The following is a 12465-nucleotide window of genomic DNA, read 5'->3' on the forward strand; positions in this document are numbered from 1 at the left end:
TTAGCTACAGATAGGCCAAGCACTATATAGATAACAAGGTACAGATATAGATAAGATATTAAAAGACAAGTAAAGCTTAAGCAGCTAAACAAGACCTTGGAAGGTTTCCAAGACGTAAGGAGAAAAACTTAGTTGGCATAAAAAGGCAACACCAAGTCTCCACCATACTACCTGTTGTGAAGGAGCTTTCTGGAGCTTAGGCCAAACTGAAAAAGTATGGTGGGAAATTTTGTGGATACCTACAGTAAGTTCCTCCCAAGTAAAAGGGGTTGCATGAGAAAAGTTACAAGGGTACTTCTTACTACTTTTGCAAAATAATGGAACCAATTTCATGGTCTGACTGGAAAGTAGAACTAATATCTCAGAAGTAAAGGAAAACTAATCCAATGAGACAGGGACAAGCTAAGAGAAATACTGAAAAGCAAAGACAACTGCTTTTCTTTCATGTGAGAGAAGAGGAAGGCCTAGGGGCAGAACAGAAAAGTAGTAATATAGTCAGTATCGTAAACTAGAAAAAAAAATTTTCTTTGCATTAAGAGCCCAGACAAATGTTGAAACAGACCTGACAGATGCTACCTAGGCAAGATTTGTGGTAGATTTAGATTACTGTAGCTAACATAATTTTGAAAGCACCATCAATAACTGAGTAATAAAAATACATATGAAACTACTTAATATTTGTCCTCTTAGGTGGATTAGAAGCCACCTACCCTCCCACCCAGCTCCAGAGTTTGCTTCCTTTCCCAGATCAGCTCATCCCTCTCTCCCCACCTCATAGACCAAGCCAGCACTCATCTCCTAGCACTAAGCACCCCCAGAACTGAGAGCCTAGGAGATGGCAGCACTCTGTGGGACCAACACAAATACAGGCAAGAGAACACGCTGAAAGTAGGAGTGCAGGGCAGCAAGATTAACACACTGACATGATGTAGTTCCTCAAACCTCAGATACATTCTGCAGCCAAACCAGAATACCCCTTCACCTGGAGAAACATTAGGTCACTGGTTTAATTACATTATAAACATATTATGCTTATGTTAAACTAATCATCTTTCTGATTAGCTTTCCAAATTTAGATTTAGGTACAAATAAAATGACCTAAAAAAAAAAAGCGCTAGCAAAAGTGATACCGACTTTGTGGGCATAAATGGCTAAGTAAAAAGCATAACAGAAGTGTTCTGCAGCAGGCAGGGAGAAATAAAGACCTAGATCTGTATCTTAGGGATGTTAAGCCTGCTCTGCCAGATAAGTATCTGTAGGCAAGCAGATATGAGACAAAGGTAAAAGAAACTAGTTTGGACGAACAGAACCGGATCTGAAGAAAAGGCACTGCTCTACAGGATACTAGCTTAAGATGGCAATTCAATAAAAACAATCAAAGAGAGTTTCAGTTCAAAGAGTTAAGTTCAACAGTTATATTCAAGATAAACTTAAGTCAGGTTTTGGTCATACATCTCACTATACTCAATTTTAACTAGACAATGCCTAATGCTAATAATCTACAACAACAGAAGTTGTAAGCCCAAAGATGACAAAAACATCTTTTACTTTTTAAAAAACAATCATACCCACTCATCATGATTCCTTTGTTGATAATTAAATAATTACTCATGTCCTGAAACCAAGGTCAGCAACTGTCTATGACAGTTTCTTGGGCAGGAATTTTTATTTTTTTGCCCCCCCTTCTTTTTTTTTTTTTTTTTTTTAAACAGAGACAAAACCTCAAGTAAACCATCCAAACCATCCTCCTCCCCAAATATGTTTTTAGACATAAATGTACAAAAAAGTACAGTATACTCTACTGTCAAGTAGAAGACCATTAAGATTAAAGGTTCTCAGAAACACCTAACAACACTAGGAAACAGAGATGTAAGCTGAAGAAAAACACTGATGAGGTTCTCTATAAAGTCAACTGGCCGAATAAAAAAAGAAAACAACAAACTAGTAAGTGCCATCACTTAGTACAGTCATTTTCCTTGCTAACTTGGTAATACTGCCACTGGACTTAATAAATGCTCCTAGCAGCTATGATTAATTTTTGTCTGGGCCAAAGGAGAATTGGGCAAGATTTCTGAGAGACTTTGATCCTGCATGTTAAAATACATACAATGAAGTGAAGCACCAAAGGCTACTTACAGCTAATAATTTATCACCTTAAACAACCATCTTACTATCATTGCACATCAGTATCCCCAGAGCTCCACTAAATTACGCTGGACAGTTTTATCTAAAAACCTTATTTTTTGGGTTAGGTTCTTCCATGACGTTTCTTCTCCAAATTGCTTGCTAATTCATTCCTAGATATATTTACTTTATAAGCAAGTAGAAAACCTGTCTTTTTACAACATAGTATTTCAGGGAGTTCACTATTAATAAAGACCTCTAAAATAGTAACTAAAAGGTCCCTCTTTTTAAATGCATTGCCAAGCAAGTTCTATAAAGTAGCTTTCTAACAAAATATGTTTTAAAGATATGGGTAATATAGAAAGCATTCAAGACAGCAGCACTGAACATACAGCACTAAAACTAGCCGTTAACTATTAGGTCACAATAAAAATGAACAGTAATTACCATAGGCAAGTTGAGCCACATGGTGAACAACACCGTCTACTTCAGAGTTTTGCTCCATTGACATGCAGCTTTGTGTGGACAGTCCATTTTCTCCACGGTCAATAATCACTGCTTCAACATCATCCTCAACATTCACAGATACATAATCTATTAGCATATGCAGAAAGAGAAACAGTTAAGACTAGACACCACTCTGCGTATCAGCTGACAACTACAGTGCTTGTATCACATCTAGCATTATCTGAATTATACCAGAGGCTAATTTAAAACCAGTTTCACTTTAGCATCTAAATGCGAAGCCACTTTTAAAACACAGGCATTGAAGTTTTAAGGCACACTAGAAGGGAAGCAACTTACTGTTGCTTAGTTGGCAGAATTCCTGAAACTTAGTACCCAACTCTTCCTACAGCGTCCAGCTTCGACAGGAAAGGTTATAAGCCAGTAACAAGCACTTCTGAGAACTCTACATCCAAGCATACGACAAGACATATTAATTTGGCTTTGAAGTTTTTACTTTCATAAATAAGAAACCTTTAATACACTTGAAACAAATCAGTTTACAAATCCTAACTGCATATTTGGTATTCAGATCAAATCAAATATCAGCTCCCAATGAGATGCTGTGCAGAAACACTGAGTGACAAATCTCCAGTACCAAATTTTTTCCAATTAAACATACTATATCAAGAAAAAAAAATGTCCTGGTTTCAGAATAATGGTATTATAGCTATTATAGCTAGATCTGGTATTTTGGGAAGGGTAGGGGAAGGAGTGGAATTTGTTCTTGATGAAAGAAGTTAATGGAAGGAATCACACTGTGAACCACTAAAGTTAGGAAATAAAACATAAATTCCCCCAACACACATGCATAATGACACAGTAACTATATGAACACATGCCATAGGCACAGGATCTCTACCCTGTTCAGTGCACAGGATGGACTGAGTTCCAGGAATGAATCAGGGCTGTATGAGTGTAACAGTGGGCTGGTTCTTTACTCTTACGCAAACAATTCACTTCAAATCCTGCTCTCTTCCCCCTATTCCAATTTCTTAAGAGACCAAAAGGTAAGAAAGAAGCTGAATTCCACAGGTCAAAGTTTTCCCTCTGGCCAGTACTCTCATCCAATCTAGAAGAAACAATACAGCAGGTTTTGGATTTGGCTGTCATCAGATTAGGAAAAACTTTACCAAACTAAGGGTGTGTTCAGAAACACCTATCAATTGCCATGCAGTCAATAGCTACATTTATAGTAGTAAATGAAGCCAAAAAGCTAGCTGGGGCATAGTCGCCCTGCAGAAAGGAGTTTAGCTGAGTGGACATGAGCTGGAATATGCTGCTTATGCTCAGAGAACAGTTCTTGGCCAGTTTTAATTAGCTGTATAGAAGTAAACAAGACTACTCATGAACTTAATTTAGGCACAGCATTTAGCAAAACACTTCAGTGATGTTCACTGACTGAAGTTCATTGCAGGCTAACACGTGTTATTTGCATGTGTTGAACTATTTAACTGCCTCACAGGCACAAATTTTTTTGTTGACAATCATTTAGTATTCTACCTACTTTAACTGAGAGTCAGGAAAAGTGCATCTGCAATGAAGCAGGTGGGAACGGAATCCTCTCTGCCAGTTTCCCCTGCCAGTATGCCAGGCTACTGTATGGCCTGACAAAGGCACTACTTACAGCTGGGCCTCTGCTGCCCTGCAATCATCCTTCTGTCCTTAACTAGAGGAAGTGACACAAGTTGAACATTACCTATGCAACCCTACAATGCACAGAATTTACCTGTATATTCATAATCTTTGCCACAAATCTCATGCTTCACTTTGGCCCATGGGAAAGAAGGCAGGTAAATCAAGCCTACCTGACCAGCAACTACATCACTCAAATCTACAGCAGAGTGAGCAAATGGTATAGAAGAGGAAAAATTCTGTGGAACAAGCACGTAGCAAAGACAAAGCAGCTCCATCTGGGCTAGAGGAAGGCCAACATGATCAGAAGTCAGGAGAGTTTCTACAACTGGTTGATACTGAAAGCAAAGCTTAGATTTCCATACCCTCTACCACGCTCCCTCAAGTAGGTTTCAAAATCAGAATTTCAATAGCGCAGCGGACTTTGGACAGAAAGTGTTTCCAAAGTTTGTAGCTACAGCAACTCATAGCTGGAGGATAAACATAAACAGGAAAATACAGAAAAGGAAATCACCTCACTTCCAAAAAATATCTAATTATTACAACACGTTTCTACAATGATGTAGAAGCAATGCAGCAACAAGCACGAGTCTCTTAAAACCTTTAACATCTAAGATGATGGTCAGGATCCTCCTCATCCCCAGGGCTTTTAACTTCCATCACCCATTGCTGAACATGGCTGCTCTCATACAGCAAAAGGAAATTATTCCCTCTTCAGAGCAGCACTCTTACATGGACAGTCAGGAAATTCTGAGATTAGAATACATGACCCATTTCCATGAAGGTGTATCAACCTGACTGGTCACTGCAACAATAAGGAAAGCTGCTCCAAGAAATGCAGACCCACCTGCTTTATACCAACCACTTCTTCATTTTCCTAACAGGTTCTAGTTGCCTTGCCTCTAAAGTCAGTGGACAAATTTAAATGTCTTTGCTGTAGACTGACTACATTCATCACCAAGAGAATGTCTGTGCTCAAAAAGATTTTGTTTAGAAGACCTGTCAACACATATTATATAGTTTAAAAAACAAGGGGGGTGGGAGGAGTAGTTCTACTGTGGTCATTCTCACAGATGAGGACAACTTCCTTCATTCAGCTACAATCTTCACACCTTCAAAAACTTGTGACAAAAGAATTCCAGCTATTTTCTCATAATCTTAAAGAAATTGCAACTTAGTCCTGTAAGCAATTCTAAACATTTCTGATGCTTCTTGAAAGTGTTAGCAATACAGAGTAATACCATATACATACACGCACACATTTAATATCAAACAATACGAAATACATATCTATCTCTCTTGAGTAGAAACCACAAACTGCCAGATTCTGTGATTAATTTGTGCTCCTGAAGGTATTTTATTTGCAACTTGAATTAAGATGCAACCACATTTCTTGTGTCAAGTTAATAATTTCATTGCATTAACTCCACTGACACAAAATATAACATAGATATTTGTATGTTTTCAGTAAGTCTTGAAATGAAATTATAAATTTAAAAAGTGTGACTAAGAAAATATTTTAGGTTTATATATTTCAAATAAGGCTTTTACTATGAAGTGAATGAATCACACATTACAGTAAGACTTACTAAATAGGCTCATTTATCCAATCATTGCAACAATGAACTCTGGTCATTTGATCAACATACTCCAGCAACCAAATGACTGTTTATCTTTTTACTACTGCTTGGTCACCTATCCCCACATAGTATAGTAGTATAGGCTTTGGTGAAAAGAGCTGAAAACAAGAAAAATGTGAAACATAAGAATGAAAGATGAATAGAACCAAACTGCAACATAAAAACTCTGGGCTGGTGGGAGGGTCTGGGATGGGACACACAGAAGGACCACCAAAATAATGTAAAGAGAGATGGAAAGATGTTGATATTAAACATGAAGAAATACTAAAAACAACCAAACAAAAAATCCCCATGAAAACAAAAACCCCAAACCAAACAAACTCTTTCAAAGCAGAGTTAAGACAAACACAAAAGGCCAAAAACCTCTGTAGCAACTACAATTACATACCAAAGCAAATGAAGCAAAGCAACCCTACCCAAACAAATAAAAGATGTATCAAGGAACTTACTTGGGTTTAAACCAAGTCATAAAAGGAGACCCAGCTAGCATTAACCACCACTAGATCTTGCTGGCCTGACACTTGTGCTAACATACACAAAAAAGGAACTAACACAAGGGAAAGCACAGGGACAGCAGTGACATGATGTCTTCCAGCTTCAAGTCATCATTTGCATATTAACTCAATCTCATTGCAGATACAACCAAGAGTCTTAAGCACATTTCCGCATACTATGACAATCAAAGCTATGAGCACAGAAACACAGCCAGATCTGATGCATCAGCTGAACACCAAAGACAAGCTGACAGACTAGTTTTCTTTCCCCAAGTGTGTTACTAATTAAATACACCACATAAGCCAGTGGGATAAGGAAGGACTCATACTGAGTCAGACACAACCTGATGAAAGCTCTCACTTATTGCGGAAGCAGAAATGTAGGTAACCATGAGGTATGGAATGGTAAAGGGAGGCGGATGAGAGCTGAAAGCACTGAGTAGTACTAAATCCTATCCCAGCCTCAATTACAGAGTTCCTGGGGGCTGATAGCAAAAATCACTAAAACTAAATGAAACATTTCACAGAAATCCAGTGGTTTTTCTTCATTTTCTAAGACTTCAGTTAGACACATCTCTGTATTTCTGCAAACACGATCTCAATACTCCCAGGTGCAATGGACAGCCATGGAAGCTATGGGTAAGATGAACTAGATTTTATAAAGATGCTTAAATACTGCATTCAGAAAAATCGGGTACTGTCCACCTCAGGTTGCATCCTTGTGATAATTCTGTCCTTAATCTAGATAGGTCAGAAACACCAGAATACTCTACCAGAGATAAAACACTTATCAACAGTCTCTGAACACTGAAACAATAGTTAATTTAGAATGCTGTAGTCAGAAATTGCATGACTGAAATTCACAACAGATTAAGACAATGGTATCATATATTGAGCAAATACAAACCAATTACTGTGGTGAGAAGCAGAATAACGAAACCAGACTTCCCATGGCTTTGTGACTCATATTTGGATTACTGAAACGCTAGTAAGACCAGAACTCAAGGTAAAACAAGTCTCACAGAGACCTCTGATGTTTAGTAAGATTTGAGCCTATTCCACCTTTTGTCTGAGGAGTGTCATTAATGGCACATCTTTTCTATTGCTGAGGAATTTGTAACAGTCTTAATATTTGTTAAGATTACCAAGTTATAGACAAAGCCAATCAGGAGACAAAAATATTGAGGACAAAGGAGAAGGAACAGACACCTAGTGCATAACTCTGTATGTTTGCTTTGGGAGTGTATCAGGATTGCTATGCTCCCACCCTCCTACATCTCAATTAAGGCTGCACCCTGATTACTGTGTTCAGTTTTGGGCCCCTCACTACAAAAAGGACATTGAATTACTCGAGTGTGTCCAGAGAAGGGCAACGAAGCTGGTGAAGGGTCTGGAGCACATGTCGTATGAGGAGCAGCTGAGGGAACTGGGGTTGTTTAGTCTGGAGAAGAGGAGGCTGAGGGGAGACCTCATCACTCTCTATAACTACCTGAAAGGAGGTTGCAGAGAGTTGGGGATGAGTCTCTTTAATGAAGTAACAAGCGATAGGACAAGAGGGAATGGCCTCAAGTTGCACCAGGGAAGGTTTAGACTAGATACTAGGAAGTATTTCTTTACAGAACGGGTTGTTAGGTGTTGGAATGGGCTGCCCAGGGAGGTGGTGGAGTCCCCATCCCTGGAGGTGTTTAAGAGTAGGGTTGACATAGCGCTTAGGGATATGGTGTAGTTGGGAACTGTCAATGTTAGGTTAATGGTTGGACTGGATGATCTTCAAGGTCTTTTCCAACCTTGACGATTCTGTGAATCCTACCCCTTTACTTCATGCTGACACTCGTATAATTGCACAGTGAACTGGCCAAAGTCTAACCACATCAAAAATAAAATTATTTTTTAGTCAGAAAAACTCCCTGAACCATGAAGTCACACAAGAAAATTGGGCATCTGAGCAAGAAACAACTGGAACCTCTTGAAAGGGTAGAGTTGACAGCAATGACAAGCTAAATGAGCTTCAACTGATGCGAGACTATAAACACTACTCCTTGGAAGAGCAAGGTGAAGAATGTAACTGACAGAAATACCCTTGTTTTGATCCTAAGTAAATGGAGCCCATATACCTCTAAGATACATAAGTTGCACTATGCATTATGCTTTCGAATGGAAAGATCATTAGGCCAGGCATCTCACTTCAGGAGCATTACCCATCTCCACTGGTACTCAGGTTTTGTACCCGAGTACCTGCAGCACTCGAGGACCCCACCAGGGCTGACACACCGCTGTTCCACAGCGATGTCTTCCCCGCCTTTTGCCGCTACGCTCACCCACCATTTAAAGACTCAGGAAAGCAAAAGCTTCCCTCACCGCAAACCACGCAACCGCCGCTGTCACCCTCTGGCCCTACACCATGAGGTAACCGAGCTGTGGCAGGGCCACGTTACTTCTGCTGCGCAGTAACTTCACCGGGAGAGCCCTGCCTCCAGCGGCACCGCCACGCACGGCAGCCCCCCGCCCTTGGCTTGGCTGCGGAAGGGGGGACGCTGCCGGGGCGCCTCGGGGATACACGCCCCTGAGGGAAACCCGGGCGCCGCAGACAACCCGGGAGCCCGCTGGGGCACGTACGCCCGGCCCCGAGGGGGAAGAGCAACACCTCCCTCCGCCCCGGGGACCCCCGCCCGCCGGCTCCGCGCCGCGCGCGGAAACCGTTAACCGTGCCGGCCCCGCTACCCCCACCCGCTCGCGCGCCCCCCGCGCCGCAAACCGCCACTGACGCGGCGGCGACGGGCAGGAGCGAAAGCCAATGGCGGCGGCTCGCCGCGCCGGAACCGGCGAATAGCGCCGGGCGCGGTGGGCGTGGCTTGGCCGGCCGGGCAGAGAGCGTTGGGGCTGTTGCGAACGATGAGGGAGCGTTCCGGGCGGCCCCGTCCCCTCGGCCTCGGGGCAGCGGCGGGGCGGGGGCGGCCGGCGGCCTTACCCGCGGCGGACATGGCGTGCTGGGGCGGCAGAGCGCGGCGGCGGCGGCGTCCTCGGGCGGGTGGGGCGGCGGAGCGAGCCGGGGCTCCGGCGCAGGCAGGTGTGGCCGGAATGCGGCGTTGGAAACGGAAGCGGCTTCTCCGACGTGAGCAACAAACTGTTTTGAAGCAGTGCGGCTGCGCGCTGGGCACGGGGGCGCGCCTGCCAAACGGGAGCGGGCGGCGGTGGTGCCGCCCTCTCCCTCAGCCGCCCGGCCGCGCCCCGGGCAGTCCCCTCGGCCACCGGCTCACGTTATGGAGCGTTCTCGATGCTCCTCTTGGTTCCGTGGCACTGCCATGCGCCCTGCTAGCCGAGGCCTGGCTGAGGGCAGTGAATTCACTTCCCTGCAGGCTCCTCTGTCCCCAGGAGGATGGAGGGCTGCCGAGCCGCTCCCTGAGACTCCGTGGGAGGGCAAAGCCGTGGGTAACGTCAGGTCCGGCCTCCGTGGTTCTCAAACTGCAGAGCTTCTTGTGTGTGCCAGCCACGGCCCCAGGTTTCAGCATACAATAATGTCTGGTTATCTTACCACACCATCAGATTCAGTTTTGGTTCTTTGCAAACCACTCATCATGGGAGAAATCCAGTTAAAATCCAGATACAGAGGAGTATCAACAGCTGCGAAAGGTTGTTCTCACTGAGCTGTATGTAGTCGGGTATCAGGGCTTCAGTTCATACAGGAATGCTGTGGGCCTTTGGCATTGACAAAATGTAGAAATTTCAGCCTCACCTACCTATATTAACAATTTTATGGTTTTTGCCCAACTTGGTACAAAACCTGAGTACCAGTCTTGAACTGAATCAGTGCAGTACATCCAGTTTCTTACATAAGTTTCTTCACCAAAACACATCAGAATTTTATGATGCTTTCCAGTTAAAGTACTGGGCTGAAAGAACATTGAGTAAGCTAAGAGTTTCATTTTCCCATAAAACTTGGGATGATGGGACAATGCCTGAGTAATAGGGAGCCCAGCCAATGATGCTGTATTCAAAATCAGCTTTCATCTTCACTATTTTTTTCTGCAGAAACAGAGGAACATTTTTATGGTAGGGCAACATTTTGTATGGATGTGAGGAAGCAATCCCTGAAAAGAATGATTTGGGAAAAGGTAGGTCTTGGGAGGCCACAGGGGCTGAATGGGTACTGAGACACTGACCAGAGCAAGGGATAGGGGATACTGCTGACAGTGGAAAGGAAGTACTCAGGACAAGGATAAAGAAGTGTTGTTTAGAAAGGAAACAGGTTGAAAAAGTTTGTTGGTTATCTGATTTCCATAGTCTTGTGGGGCAATGGTATTTGGAGGAGCTAAGAGAAGAAAGATTAAATTTAAAGTAGGGCTAAGAGGAGTTCAATCTTTCAATTTAGCAGAGCTAAATTACAAGGAATGATTTGATACAGTAGAGGCTGTAACACCTCTGTTGTGAGTTACAGCATACTGTTTTAGAAAGTTTTGTCTTGAAGATATAAAGTAGTAGACATTCCTCTATATTTCTATAAATGTTGTTTCAGTGGCTATCATCTAGAAGGCAGGATAGATTTGAAAATAAAATTGAAGGAAGTGGAGGTAGGCAGGAGGTTATTATAGGGAAAGCAGTCAGCCAATAGTTAATGCATTTGAATGCAGAATCATAGTTCCAGAAGTGAGAAAACCTGAGCTACAAAGAATTTCTTTTTCTTGGATCAGTTTGCACAGGAAATTTCCTTGAATTAATTTGTTGACCATCTTTCCTGGTACTCATGGTTATTGGATCCAATAAAATCAAAATATCAGTTTACCTACTTTATCTGTTTCCGTAATGTCTTCATTTTATGTTTGAAACTTGGCATTTTGTAGTGTTGGACATTTCAAATGACAAGTGAAGTTGTGGACTAACTCCAGTTACACACTGGTCTTCATAGATCCCAAAACTTGTTTTGTTCATTGACTTGCGGAAAGTTGCAGAAATAACAGCCTAAATTTACATTATCAGGATTTGCTTGATGGTTCAGCTGGCTTGGCAAAGTGAAATGCACAGAACCGGTGTCATGACCCGGACTGGGAGCCCAGAGAGTCACAGTGGTTCTGTGATCCTCTCGGGTTAAATCAAGGTGAAACGTGTCGCGGATGAAAGTATTGACATGGTAATGATTTAGTAAGAAATCTAGGTGTATTACTAACTAACAGCAATTTATTATTACAAAATAATTCAGAAATGCTGAAAGAAAGAAAAGCAACTTATTCTCAGATTCTGAAATTACAAGATTCACACTAACTTACTTGACGGTACCTTAATTTATACATATATACATGCACATACACAAACCGGACATACACATACACAGAAACAAAGGTGTTTGGATTCAGTAGAATGAACACAGAACGGACATACACACACAGAAACAAGGGTACGTACACCCCCCCCCCCCCCCCCCCAATAAACAGAGAAAGAATGGGTGAAAGAGAAGCTAGCTCAAAGAATATTTCCCTCTCGAGTTTAGAGCAAATACCCACAATGCCTTGGCATTCCTCAGCGGGTGGACTTCGCCCTGGCCTTCCGTCTGGAGCAGACGACACCTTAAGGGTTTTGGTACCTGAGAGGCGTCCCAGCTCAGGGGAGGTGCTGGTCACAGGCCTGCTGCGATCCAGGAGAGCTCAAAGGGTCTCCCTGGTGGTCGCAGTTTATAGGGTCCAAGACAATTGACTTTTGTCAAATACCTTCTGGTGCCTTCCAGCAGTTACACAAGAACTTGATGAATGTGCAACTCTGTTATCGTTCCCATTTGACCCCATCCCAGGCACAGGTGTGCCAGGCCTTTAGGAGATGATGGTCCGTTGTAGCCGTTTCAGAGCAATCGGGAGGGGCAGGAGCCAGGTTTGTTAATGTTATCAGTCCTTATCTCCACAGATTGGTGTATAGCTCGGGGATGTGGGTGGAATTGCAGGTAGCACCAAGCAGCCCAACAAGGAGGGGTGGGGAGGGGTAAGAATTGCACCACCACAATCCACCCTGTGACTAAAGTCAATTCATCTTGTCCATAGAGTGGCAGTGTGGTTGCCTCTTGCCTCTATACCTATAAACAGAGG

The 12465-nt window shown here is 42.7% G+C and overlaps 1 protein-coding gene across 8 annotated transcripts in view; it reads right to left on the reverse strand.

Annotated features, from left to right (window-relative positions):
* BEND2 (BEN domain containing 2) overlaps positions 1–10640 on the reverse strand; it is a 35134-nt gene extending 24494 nt beyond the window's left edge. The window contains exons 1-3 of one of the 8 annotated variants that reach the window (XM_074814717.1): positions 9366–10636; positions 2929–3034; positions 2572–2718 (exon numbers count right to left, since the gene is read on the reverse strand). In XM_074814717.1, coding sequence (XP_074670818.1) covers positions 2572–2635 — 64 coding nt within the window. In that variant the 5' untranslated portion in view covers positions 2636–2718; positions 2929–3034; positions 9366–10636. Of the gene's footprint in view, positions 1–2571; positions 2719–2928; positions 3439–3490; positions 7766–8755; positions 9057–9365 lie in introns of those variants that run through there. The other 7 variants (XM_074814720.1, XM_074814719.1, XM_074814716.1 and 4 more) reach the window with 7 other exon arrangements.
* Between the last annotated feature and the right edge of the window lie 1825 nt (positions 10641–12465).

The sequence above is a fragment of the Strix aluco genome, chromosome 2 (genome assembly GCF_031877795.1).
Source record: "Strix aluco isolate bStrAlu1 chromosome 2, bStrAlu1.hap1, whole genome shotgun sequence".
In the NCBI taxonomy this organism is placed as follows: domain Eukaryota; kingdom Metazoa; phylum Chordata; class Aves; order Strigiformes; family Strigidae; genus Strix; species Strix aluco.